At 34.1% G+C, this 13,190-nt stretch overlaps 1 protein-coding gene across 1 annotated transcript; it reads left to right on the forward strand.

Annotated features, from left to right (window-relative positions):
* Grp170 (hypoxia up-regulated Grp170 co-chaperone protein) lies at nucleotides 1-3,588 on the forward strand. The gene has a single exon (XM_090397436.1). The coding sequence runs from the start codon at nucleotides 510-512 to the stop codon at nucleotides 3,393-3,395; it is 2,886 nt and encodes a 961-aa protein (XP_090253562.1). The 5' UTR covers nucleotides 1-509; the 3' UTR covers nucleotides 3,396-3,588.
* The last annotated feature ends 9,602 nt before the right edge of the window (nucleotides 3,589-13,190 follow it).

The following is a 13,190-nucleotide window of genomic DNA, read 5'->3' on the forward strand; positions in this document are numbered from 1 at the left end:
TTCAGGAATAATACTTTAGCGTCAACGTTTCTAGAAACGGAGTACTTGAGGAAGGCTGTATGCACTAGCTTTGCCGCGTTTCTTTTGTAATTTGTAGCTCTACTATGTTGAAAAAATATTTGTTTCTTTTTCAAATATGAGTTTTGTAGCAAGCATGTGGAACATTACTTGTGCCATGTTGTGGTAACGAAATGGTTATTTTTATTTGAGTGCGGGCTTGCCATCGTATTTCCGGATAAATCGCATGCGGAGTTGTCGGTATTCCGGCCAGTTTGTGTACATATGTGTTTGTCGTCTGACAGTACCTTTTAGAATTGTTCTCAATTAATTATATACCTGAATTAACGTAGAGTTGTTGGAATATCCTGATGTGCAATATTTTGTTATCACATCAAGAGGACATTTATGGTAAAGTTACACGTATAGTGGTATTTATTTCTTAGCGTTCCTTGAAACATCTGGACTTGCAGGCTAGCGAAGGGTAATTGTTTTTAATTTTTGTTTTCAGGATGAAAGAAATGTTTACTGTTGCTTTCCATTCCTATAGGATGGCTTTGACATTTTTGTGCATGTTATCTGTGTGTTTTTATACAGCTCAGGGAATTGCTGTGATGTCGGTTGATCTGGGTAGTGAATGGATGAAAGTGGCAATCGTGTCTCCAGGGGTGCCAATGGAAATTGCCCTGAATGAAGAGTCTCAGCGAAAAACTCCTGTGGCTGTCACTTTTCGAGATGGAGAAAGACTTTTTGGGGATTCTGCTACAGTAATTGGCGTCCGATTTCCGGAAAAATCTTATTTATATCTGCTAGAACTTGTAGGGAAAACTGTAGATAACCCGTTAGTACAATTGTACAAAGAAAGATTTCCCTATCATAACATTGTCTCCAATAAGGAAAGAAATACTGTAGTGTTTAAGCATCCTGAAGGAATGATATTTACACCAGAAGAACTTCTTGCAATGATACTGAAACAAGCCCAAGATATTGCTCAAAATGCTGCAGGTCAGCCCATTAAAGATGCTGTAATTACTGTTCCAGTTTATTTCAACCAGGCTGAAAGAAGAGCTTTACTACAAGCTGCTGAAATGGCAGGCCTTAATATTTTACAACTCATCAATGGAAATACAGCAGTAGCTTTAAACTATGGAGTTTTTAGGAGAAAAGATTTTAATGATACACCACATAACATATTGTTCTATGATATGGGTGCAAGTAGTACAGTTGCCAGTATAGTTAGTTATCAAATAATAAAAAGTAAAGAAAAGGGCTACAGTGAATCAAATCCTCAACTGACTATTAAAGGAGTTGGTTATGACCGAACTTTAGGCGGCCTAGAAATGCAGTTACGGCTACGTAACTACCTTGCTAAAATCTTTAATGAACAGAAGAAGACCACTAGTGATGTTTTTAAAAATAATAGAGCTATGGCAAAATTATTGAAAGAAGCAGGAAGAGTAAAGAAAGTACTAAGTGCTAATACTGAACATGTGGCACAAATTGAAAGTCTGCTAGATGACAAAGATTTTAAGACTCTGATTACACGTGGAGAATTTGAAGAAATGTGTTCAGACTTGTTTGAGCGAGTAGCAATACCAGTCAAGGCAGCATTAGATGTTGCAGGTATGTCACTGGAAGAAATTGATCAGGTTATACTATCAGGTTCAGGTACTCGTATCCCAATGGTGCAACAGAAACTACTGCAATTTGTTGGAAAGTCAGAACTTGGTAAAAGTGTTAATACTGATGAAGCTGCTGCACTTGGAGCAGCTTATCAGGCAGCACATCTTGGTAAAGGATTTAAAGTAAAAACTTTCCTTTTAAAAGATTCCAATATATATCCCATTCAGGTTGATTTCCAGAGGGAAGCAGAACAAGAAGATGGAAAAATGGGAATTAAATACATTCGTCGAACACTGTTCTCTCGTGGTAATCCTTATCCCCAGAAGAAAATATTGACTTTTAATCGTCATGTTAAAGACTTTGAATTTTTTGTTAATTATGGAGACTTGAATTTTCTTCCAGAATTTGAACTGACGTGTCTTGGATCTCTAAACTTAAGTCAAGTTAGTGTTACTGGAGTAGAAATTGCCTTGTCAAAGCACATTCATGATTCAGAGCCTAAGGGAGTCAAGGCACACTTTCGTATGGATGAAAATGGTATTTTAAAAATTGAGCAGATTGAATCAGTGTTTGAAAAGAAGGTTGAGGAAGATGAAGAAAAAGAACAAGATACTGAATCAACTTTAGCAAAACTTGGAAGTACGATTGGTAGGTTATTTTCTAGTTCATCTGATAGTTCGCAGACAGAAAAGCCAGATGAAGACAAAGGGAAACCTACTGATGGTAATGAAGATGAAAAATCTGAGCAGTCCCAAGAACAGAAGGATAAGAAACCTGAAGAAATTGAAAAAGTAAAACAGAAACAATTAAAAAATGATAGTATTAATAATGATACTAAAACTGAAAGGAAAGGACCAAAAGTAATAACAGTAAAAGAAACATTACCAGCAGATAAAATTCAGCTGGACTTGCCTGATCTTACAGAAGAACAGGCAGCTGAATTCAGGAAAAAACTGCGTGATTTGAATGAAAAAGATCAATCAAGACGAGATAAAGAAAAAGCCAAAAACTCATTAGAATCTTTTATTCTGGAAACCAAACAAAAGCTATATATGGAAGAATATGAGAGAGCTTCGACTGATGAAGAAAGAGAACACATTCAGAATAACTTGAATGAAGTTGGAGAATGGTTGGAATATAGCTCTGATGAAGCCAGTACTGAATTATTTAAGGAAAAATTGACAAGTCTTAAGAAAATCGCAAGAGATCTATTTGAAAGGGTTAAAGAGCACCGAGAACGCCCAGAAGCTCTGAAAGCCCTTGACGACATGTTAAATATAAGTGAAGTATTTTTGAAAGGTGCACGTTCAATTAGTGAAAGTGATCAAATTTTTACTGAAGTAGAAATCAGTACATTAGAAAATCTAATTAATGAAACAAAAGACTGGAAAAAACAAAGTGTGCTGGAGCAGAAGGCAATATCTCCAGTAGAAACACCAAAATTAACAGTAAAAGCATTAGCTGAGAAGATGGCTGCATTAGATAGAGAAGTCAAGTATCTTCTGAACAAAGCTAGATTTGCTACTCCAAAGAAAAAAGAAACTGTAGATGAAAATTCAACACAATCAGAGAAAGAAACTTTAGATTCCAATGGTACAGACTTCAAAAATCAAGAAGCAGGTCCTGAAGAAATATCCCCACAAGATGAAGAAAAGCAGACAGATGAAGAAACTGATTCTCAGTTTCTTGAGTTGAATGCACATGAAGAACCGGAGCCTAGCAAGTCTTCAGGTGATTCATCTAAAGATGATCAAAAGTCTCATTCTGAACTATGAAAAAGTATTGTAGGTTAATTGACATTTAAATTGTGGAGCATAAGAAACATAAGGTGTTATTTTTTTACACCAGACAAACTAAACATGGTTTACAAATGATACTGATTGCATGAACTGTTGTTTGTTGACATTCCATTCATTTTCAAGTGTCACCATAATTTATCATTGCTATGAATAAAAGTTTCAAAGAATATGATGCCTATTGTTTCACTTATTCAAGATCAGGTAGGATTTATTAAATGACTGTTTGGGGAAATTTCGTATGGTAAAAGAATGGTATTGTGAACAAGCTTAGCAGGTTGGGCTAGAACACTGAACATAACGAAAGCAGTTTTTTTATTTTTTTTTCTCTCTAAAATAGCACCTGAAAGTGTCGAATAATTTCATCTCAGTGTAAAGCCTTCTAAGAGTTTGGATTTTTGTATCACCTAAGACCTTTTGAATTCTTTCCAATAATTCAGTTAACTTAGTTATGTTAAACATTTATTCTTTTATATTTAGAAAAATGAAGTACCCTACCCTGAAATTAGAATAGTGTTCGATTAAGCTATGCACATTTCAAAATGTGAATTTGTTTTTAGTACTATTAATTTTATTTAGTTAGAAATAGGGTTATTTTATTATTTGTGGATGTTAATTCATATGGTTACATGAAAGTTTGAAGTTCTTAAGTGATAGCAAAATTCTGGACTTTTTTTTTTTGTTACAAAACTAAATTTAATTAATTTTGCAACTGAAATAGCTGTTGATTCATAGAATAGCATTTTTTTTTTTTTTTTTTAAGTCTTTCATAGAAAAGTTTTTGACATAAAAATAACAAAACATAGCCATTTTGATAAATTTATCAAGTTTATTCAGATCAGATAGAGGATTAATGTTTTAAATGTGAAGTAGTAATTATTATTATTATTATTACACCTCCAGGGAGTCCAAAGACTCATCAAGGGAGAGTGTGCAACAGCATCGAACGATTGGGCCTCTTCCAACTACTACCGCGCTCAAACTTGCTTAACTTTTTTTTTTTTGCAAGCCATTAGTAGCAGAGGCTTACCAATCGACCAACCTTTGCTGGCACAACCATAAAAATGATTATTAAGAAACTGAAATTTCTGATAGTGCTACACAACTGGATAGCAAGGTTAATATTTATTGAGTATCCCTAAGCAGTCTTTCTTAATCTACTTTGAGGAAGATTGTCTGTAAATGAGTTTAATTTTCTCTGTGTGTATGTGTTGTTCTGTACATAACACCATTTTGGTTGGTTGGGTTTTTATTTTAGAAACAAAACTTCAATCTAGCCAATTTAAGTAGTCCTGATCATACCTGACTTGACTGTTTTATACTCTATTTTCAAAATGAAATTACATATCTGAAACTTTGGCTATCAAAAGCAATAAATATTTAGATCTTATGTAACATCAGCAAATTGGCAATAATATAAAATTCTGACCCAATTTTCTAACCACTTAGGTGTATTCTAACTTTCAGTGCCACCTATAGGAAGTACTGCTGTCTTGTCACTTGCTCTTCATAATTCTTTTTCTTTGAAGACGACTGGCCCATGCTCCATAATAGTATTTCTTCACTTGCCCTACTACATAGTAGGGCAAGTGATTAAATATGGGCCTATTTAATCTTTTGGTCCATAATGTCAAAATATTTAACTAAATACAGTTCACTATTGTTTATTGAATGGTAAATTCTGTTATGTTTCATTTATCTGTGCATCTTTTCTTTTGAAACTTGTTTTTGACTTTCCTCAACTTGCACTCTGATAGTTACTTTCCAACTTCAGAAGAATCAGTAAGGCAAATGAACATCCTGATTAACTAGTGATTTCCTGAGGTAGGTTTTTACTTCTATTATCCTTAAATATATCACTGATCCAATTATTCCAGTATATTGTTCACTCCTCTATAAATGACATAATGGTATTTATACACAAGAAAAAGGAAAATTGTGTAGTCTTTCAAACGTAACTTTGCCATCTAATTGCATAAAATGACATAGATGTCATGTTCATAACTCGCTATTTTGATAGTGCATTTCAGTAATATACAGCTTGTTCTGTATTTGCCATTCTAAGTATTGCTTTGGTTGAGAAGGATTTGTTTGCACTGGTGTGTGTTTGCGTGCATGCACACTTCACTGCATCTTAAAATTTTCCCTTGTTGGGATTGGTTAAAATTATGGATATTTTCCTCAGCCCAACCTTATAATTGTTTCTATACAGGTACAAGCACAGAAATATTTAAAGTAAGAGATATGAAAATGAAACACAAACATTACTTTGTTTTTATATTATCATGTAAAAACAAAGTAATATAGTGTATCCATCACAATATGCACTTATGTCTCCCTGCTTAATGTGACTTTTGTGATTATTTTCCCTTAGCCAGATTATCTAGCTCTACTTATAACCTGAGGTGCAAATTTGAAATCTAAGCATGCAAATGTTCATCAGTCAATCGAAGAAATTTTTATTTTTTCTAAAACTCATGGCAGAAAATACTTATTCGCAAATGTAGGTGTTTCCAAATGCGACTATAATCTTTGAGAAACTGATTAATCCTTTTTTTTTTTTTTGGTAAGCATCGATCGATGTCTACATTAAAAGCATTCAAACATAATCGCATTTCGATGCTATTTTTTATGAAAATCCACAAATCTTCTTAAATTCCATTTGTAAATCTTCAATAATACCAGCAAAAGTTTTCCTTTTGTTGGTATTTGCAAGTTGCACGGGAGATATCACAAAGTATAGGTATAAAATTATTTTTAATTTATTATTCATATTATAAAATGTATTATTCAACATACCAGACACATGCCATGTATGTATGCTCAACCTTTTATGGGCTGCCGGTTGCAGACCCCTGATCTAGATGAAGTACATTCATTTCATGCATTAGCCATCAGTCATTGCAGTGATGTACTGCTGCCTGACTGTATGTGTTATGGATGTTGTTAATCTTTTTCACATCCACGTCCACAGTGAAAAAGATGAACAACATCCAACCCTCTAAGCCTGGCCACACATTTTCTTCCTCGCTGTATTGTAATACAGCGAGGAAGAAAAAAAAACACTATGAAATGTAACCACCTAAGCCAGTCACCAAGACTGCTTAAAATGTCTGTCTTCTACAACAGTTGATTACACAGAAATGTGCATACAAGCTCATTTGGTCTCTTAAGTTTATACTTGTGAACACTGTGTGTGCATGTGCGAGCAGTTGCATCCTCAGCTTGTGAACAGCATCCTTTGGGCTGTTATTGGGCTGACCATCCTTTTCAAGTATAAGAGTCATCTGGCTCCTATACTTGAAAATAGCCAGGTTCTAGTATAGGAGTATGCTAACTGACATTCATTTTATTTGTGGTTTTTGCATCACCATATCCAAACTGTATTATCCCTAAATTGATGAGATTTTTATTGAAATTACAGTTGTTTGGGAAGTTGGGTCGGTGTGTATCTGAATTGGCAATTGCAATGTAAAAAAAAAAAGTTGTTTCAAGAAAAGTAGTTAGCTGAATCTAAGTAAAAAAAGCATTAAGTTGGACCAAACTTGATTACAGCATGCAGAAATCTACATACAACTGAAGACAGACATTAAGCAGTCTTGGTGACTGGCTTAGGTGGTTACATTTCATAGTGTTTTTTTTTTTTTTCTTCCTCGCTGTATTACAATACCAAAAACAATAGATCATATTTATTAATTACATTATATTTTGCTGGATTTTAAACCATCTTTGAAGCATAATTACTTGTTATAGCAAACTTGAGGGCAAACTCCATCTTTTAACATCCACCTTAGAAAACACAAATACATTCACTTCCATCATTATGGCAAGTTGTTACTATCTTTGTATAATTTATTATATTTGAGTTTGTAATACCACAAAGATTAATTTTAAGCAACCATTATAAGATCTTTATGGATTTGCAGTTTTAAAATAAAATTAATAGTGCAGTTAGCAAGGCTATGAGAGCCATTTCACTGGGACCTAGCTCGAACCTAATGCATGTTAAAAATGTGGCAGTGAATGTAAAATAAGTGGGGAATGAGAAAAAACCAAAACTTTATAAAAATTAATGGTATTTCCCTTAGTCGTTTGTTGCCTATTCTAGCCCCTCTTGTATTTTTAATCTTGAGTATTCTTTCATTCCAGTATTTATCACTAATTATTTTTTCCAATTTTTAGATGCTATTAGTATGGTTCTTGCTTTTCTTTCAGGTTTTTATTCTACTATGCTGAAATAATAATTATTTAGTTATTTAGTCCATGTGTTTTGTATAGCATCTGTTCTGATGCTATAATGTTACATGAATAGTTCACATATGCACTCTGCTTGGACTAACATTTACCTCCACCCTCTTGGAAATGCACTTATGTACTATTCATGTAACGCTTCAAGTTAAAATGTTTTATTTATACTTTTTTTTTCCCTCCCCAGTTTGGGGTTTCATATTTTTCTATCTCTGGTTTGTTTCCAATTTGTCCTGGTTTCTACTCATGAGTCCTGATTCTGTTATCAGCTGTAATAGTTTGACAGAAGTGCTGCCTTTTGCCCTTAGACTTGGTATGTATATTCAGCATTTTCTCTGAATTTTGGATCAGTTATTCTACTGAGACTCAGTCATATCCTTTTTGTTAAATGCTAGATGGTGTTGACATTTTGGTTAGGAGAGGCTTTATTTTGTGCTTCACTAACCCTCATAGCCCTGGCAAGTAGGCCTTTAAATCCGATTTGATAACAGATAGTGATATCTACATGTAAATATAGATTATTATGCAGTTATTGGAAATGTCAACACCTCCAAAATGGCTGAGAATATTTTATTTAATAAAATTGTTACAGAAAGAAAATATTAGAAAACTACCAAAGAAAATTAAATCAAGTTATTAGATAAAAGTAAATGAAAATACTGAAACAGAATGGAAGAATGCAACATAATAAAGAGCTAATGACATCCTAGCTAGAAAATTAAAAATAGCACAGGAAAAAGGGAATTCAAAATTGTAGTGAGCATATAAAGGTAAAAAAATGGGAACTTGGAGGTTATCTTCTGCTACAGTTGAAAATAAATTAAATATCAGAGGACACCATAGCTAAAAGGGAAATTGGAACCTTGCATAGATAACCATCTAAAAGAACTAGAAATGGTATATGATTGCAAATCGTATGCAGTCATAGACATATGAAATCCTGAATACTTTAAAGAATAAAGTAATGTAGATATAAGTAAAAAGGAATGGAATAATTACTATGAAAACTAATGGAAAGAATGATTTTAGCACTCCTAACATGTAACAGCTGTAACACATAAGATTCTAATATTAGATACATTAACTGAAATTCTAAAGAAAATGCAAAAACAAACACCAAGAAATGATTGAGGTGGGTAAATATGAATTATTAAATATGTTGGCTTAGATCCCATAGAAAATGGGGGAATGATGGCTGCCAGTTCAGTGGAGAAGTGACTATCGAAGTACTTGTACAATAGTGTTGAAACATTGTCTGTAAGAGATGATCCCTTCCTTACACTGATTTGATCCTCCAAGTCAAATTGCTTTCCCATTGGATGACATGAAGAATTTTCAGGGAAGTATTAGGTACATTGCCCAAAATGTGAGCAATATTCTAAGAATGGATGGATTATATAGTTCTTGAGCAGAAGAGTGCAGAGTTTTTTTAGATGCTGAAGAAGTGATGTGATGCATTTCCAAGAGGGTGGAGGTAAATATTAGTCTAAGCAGAGTGCATAGGTGAACTGAGATCCCTTTTGCAAGAGAAAAGACAAGACTGTCTTGGTGGCATTGAAGGGTGATTAGATTGTCACCCTTCAATGTCTTACCTTTTCTCTTGCAAAAGGGATCTCGGTTCACCTATGCACTCTGCTTGGACTAACATTTACCTCCACCCTCTTGGAAATGCATCACATCAATTGCTTCCTCAGCAGGGTGACTAGATTGTCCTTTCCCCATTGAGGTATGTATAGTATTGAGGCCAACAATACCATACACTTGCAGCAAGACACTAGTTGAAGATACCGAATCTTGGGATGCATGATTGTTAAATGAGTAGGATGAGTGATAACATTATCAGCAAAATTGATAATGATTTGATAGTAGGTCATTTATGTATAATAGAAAAAGGATAAGTGATGGAACAAAGCCTCAAAACACTTCATTAATGGGAAAGCTATCCACCATGATAAGCAGCAAATGAACAGAAAGCTGATGATTCAAAGGATGGCACATAATAGCCCAAAAGATAGCAGTTTGCTTAGCAGATTGATTCCAGACATGATCAGAAGTTCTAGAACTGTCAGGAGCAAAAGCACATTTCTCCAAACCTTTTCTTGGCAAATAGTTATTAACTGGTAGACCTTGCGGTCGCAGAGAAGTTGACTATTGACTTGCCATTATTTTGGAGAAGATTGAGGTGATGGTGATAAAGTAAACTTCTATCTTCCTTTGGAATAGGCTGGATATATTCTTTTAAGGTTACAGATTGGCATTTGATGTTTAGAATATAATTTATGGAGACACACGTTGGAGCAGTTATTTTACTTGCAATTAAGAAAATGCTCTGTTTTGAACTCTATATTAAGGTCATCATCAGGGGAAAAAAATTAAATAAAATTATATATATATATTAACTTGACTACACATAAGTATGCTGCATCTGCTTTAACTGTTAACACTAACCTGACCTCTGATGCGAAAAAATAAATATGATAAATTGAAATAATTAAACTTTTTTATATAAATTACAATAATATACAGAGGATAAAAAAAAAAATTCTACCTTTCCAATAGCTAACTTTTACGTAGTATTACTTTCAATCCTCCATGGAGTCCAAAGGCCCATTGTAAGAGGGCAAATACTCACAAACCACAATAACTATCATACCTTGCACAGGATGTGCATTTCCTAGAGGACTTCTACAGTATATCTTTTACACACACATAAAGTGTATATAAAAGATCAAGTATTGGTAGAGTGAAGCGGGTTATCAGGAATTAGGGTAGGTAGATGTAATTTGTATTAATTCATTGTTTATAATAAAAGCTTCCACATCTATTCCATGAAAGGGGGAGCCAGTTGGACTTCATAAGTGACATTAAGGTCACTTATGAAGATGACTTCACCATTTGAATTGCAGATGGTCGAGCTTTGTAGAAAGTAAGGTGATGAGATCAGAATGGTTTTCAGAGTTTGGAGACCAGCAAATGAATGTTACTATATGGGACAAAGAAAATTCGAACCAGAGGAGTGGCTAATTTAGAATCAAAGGATTCTAAATTAGCCATTCCCTGTCAAGAGATGTCTGATCCTATAAAGCACAGATGCCATCCTCTAGGCAAATGGAATTGGCAAGTGTGCAATTTGGATATTAAAGGTAGATGGTAGTGGATGCAGTTGCAATTTGTGTTTCTGTCAGGAGAAGTCTAGTCTGGATGACACGAGTAATGAACAATTGTTTGGCATGGATATTAGTAAAGTGTGTGTCTGGGATTGATTTTAAGAAATTTATTTCAGTCAGTGTCACTATCATTACTTATGTTTCATTTATGATTAGATAGTAGGTTAGGAGAGATGCAGTGAGAGGTGACATTCTTGGACATGTCTCCTCTCATGTTGATGGCATGTCTCTATGCCATACATTGCTCTTGATAGTTCCTCCCACATCACACTTGACTTCTTCTTTGGGTACAACCTGGCAGAATATGTGGCAGTAGGATTGTTAGTTGACCGAAAAGCCTCCCGACTCATTATTGACAGGTTCAACCCATATGCTATAGCCCAACCACCAGACAAGCACTGTCATTCATGCTGTCCTAGAGATTGATGGGGAAAGACAGAAAAAGGAACTCATGATGCTCTGGTGACCAAACATGGCATTTGGCACTTCAGACCTCCAATAATAAGGCGCATTTGTAGTATTTTGTCAGGCGATGAATATATTATATATGCAAATTATTACATCTTAATTGCTAATAGAGAAGACTTCTTCTCATATTATAGCCAAGATAAAACTGACTTTAAAAAGTCAGTTTTATCTTGGCTATAATATGAGCTATATTAAAGAAATTAATCCAGAACATAAAATTAATTAAGCAAAATCAGTAGTCATGGTTAATGGTATCATTACACCAAGAGGAGGGTATAATTGGCACATTAATCTCAAACTTTTCAGCAACTTATTGCACATAAGTTGCTGAAAAGTTTGAGATTGATTTTGAAATTTTTCATAATTGAAGACACAAGAAGTCATTCCTGAAATAGGGATGAGGAACACTTTTTTTTTTTTTTTTTTGCTTGGAGAATGGTAGATGATTACAAGTATTGTTGGAAAGCATAAGTTGCTGAGCGATAAATGAAGTGATTGTTTGATAGTGAGAACCTCCTATGATCAGTCTTTGACGTCATGGAAACCTAACTTTTTTATTATTTTTATTTAAGAAAAATGCTTATTTTATCATCAGATTACATATTCATTTTCAATTATTTCAGTAGGATGAGACTTGTGTTACATGTCATAATTGTGAAATAAAATACACTGAATTTTTAAATTATTGTTCCAGAAAATAAATATTAAAGATGTAAAGTAAATCATAAATTAATTTCCAAAATCTGTGATAAATTTATCCACTTTAATGAAATAGAATGGATTTTCCTGGTCTACAAAAAAATGGACATTTTAAGTGCACAGTATCTGAGTGTTTCAAATATAACATTTTTCACATGATTTACTATTTTATGTAACTAGAAATAGTGATGAAGTGATTAGGGTAGATGATAGAGCTATTCAGTAATCACTTAGATATTTAATGATGATGATGAATGTAATGATCAGAGCATATAGGGGAAAGTGTTGGGATTGGAGGTTGCTGACCTAGATGTTGAAAGTTTATTTTTCACTAGGTTAGACTATGATAAATTTAGTTTAATCCTTTATCCCAGTGAGAGCAAACAAAGTTTGTGCCTGAAAAGATCTTCAGGACTGAATATAGTGTTGTACTATCTTACTGGTAAGTAGTACAACACCAGGCAACTCATAGCAAAGGTGGAGCAAGATACCAACACTCCTATCCCAGTATCTCCCATAATGCAAAATACATCTCCTTGTCGATATGCATACTGTTATGCATTAAGGGATTGGTCACTACCCAGACTAGTTTCGACCTTTATTGAGGTCTCTTCAGTGGGAGCCAGGCCCAGAGTTGGAGATACCAGGCAGAAGCAGTAGCAAGGTCATCTTTACCTATAAGAGTTGCCAAAAGGTTGGCCAACTTTTTTTATTAAATTACTCTGGATTTAGAGAAAGATGTTGAATGTTTATTTTTCACTAGGTTTAGACAATGATAAATTTTAGTTTAATCCTTTATCCCAGTGAGAGCAAACAAGGTTTGCGCCTGAAAATATCTTCAGCTGAATATAGTGTTGTACTATCTTATCTGGGTAAGTTTTGCATTATGGGAGATACTGGGATAGGAGTGTTGGTAGCTTGCTCTGCCTTTTGCTACGAGTTGCCTGGTGTTGTGCTACTTACCCAGGTAAGTAGTACAATACTAATATTCAGTCCTGAAGATGAAGATATTTTCAGGCACAAACTTTATTTGCTCTCACTGGGATAAAGGATTAAACTAAATTTATCATAGTCTAAACCTAGTGAAAAATAAACTTTCAACATTCTTTCTCTAAATCCAGAGTTATTTAATAAAAAAAAAAAAGGTGGCAAACCTTTTGGCAACTCCTATAGGTAGAGATGACCTTGCTAC

Source organism: Typopeltis vanoorti, chromosome 9 (assembly GCF_054136105.1).
Source record: "Typopeltis vanoorti isolate ZY-2024b chromosome 9, IOZ_Tvanoo_1.0, whole genome shotgun sequence".
NCBI lineage: Eukaryota > Metazoa > Arthropoda > Arachnida > Uropygi > Thelyphonidae > Typopeltis > Typopeltis vanoorti.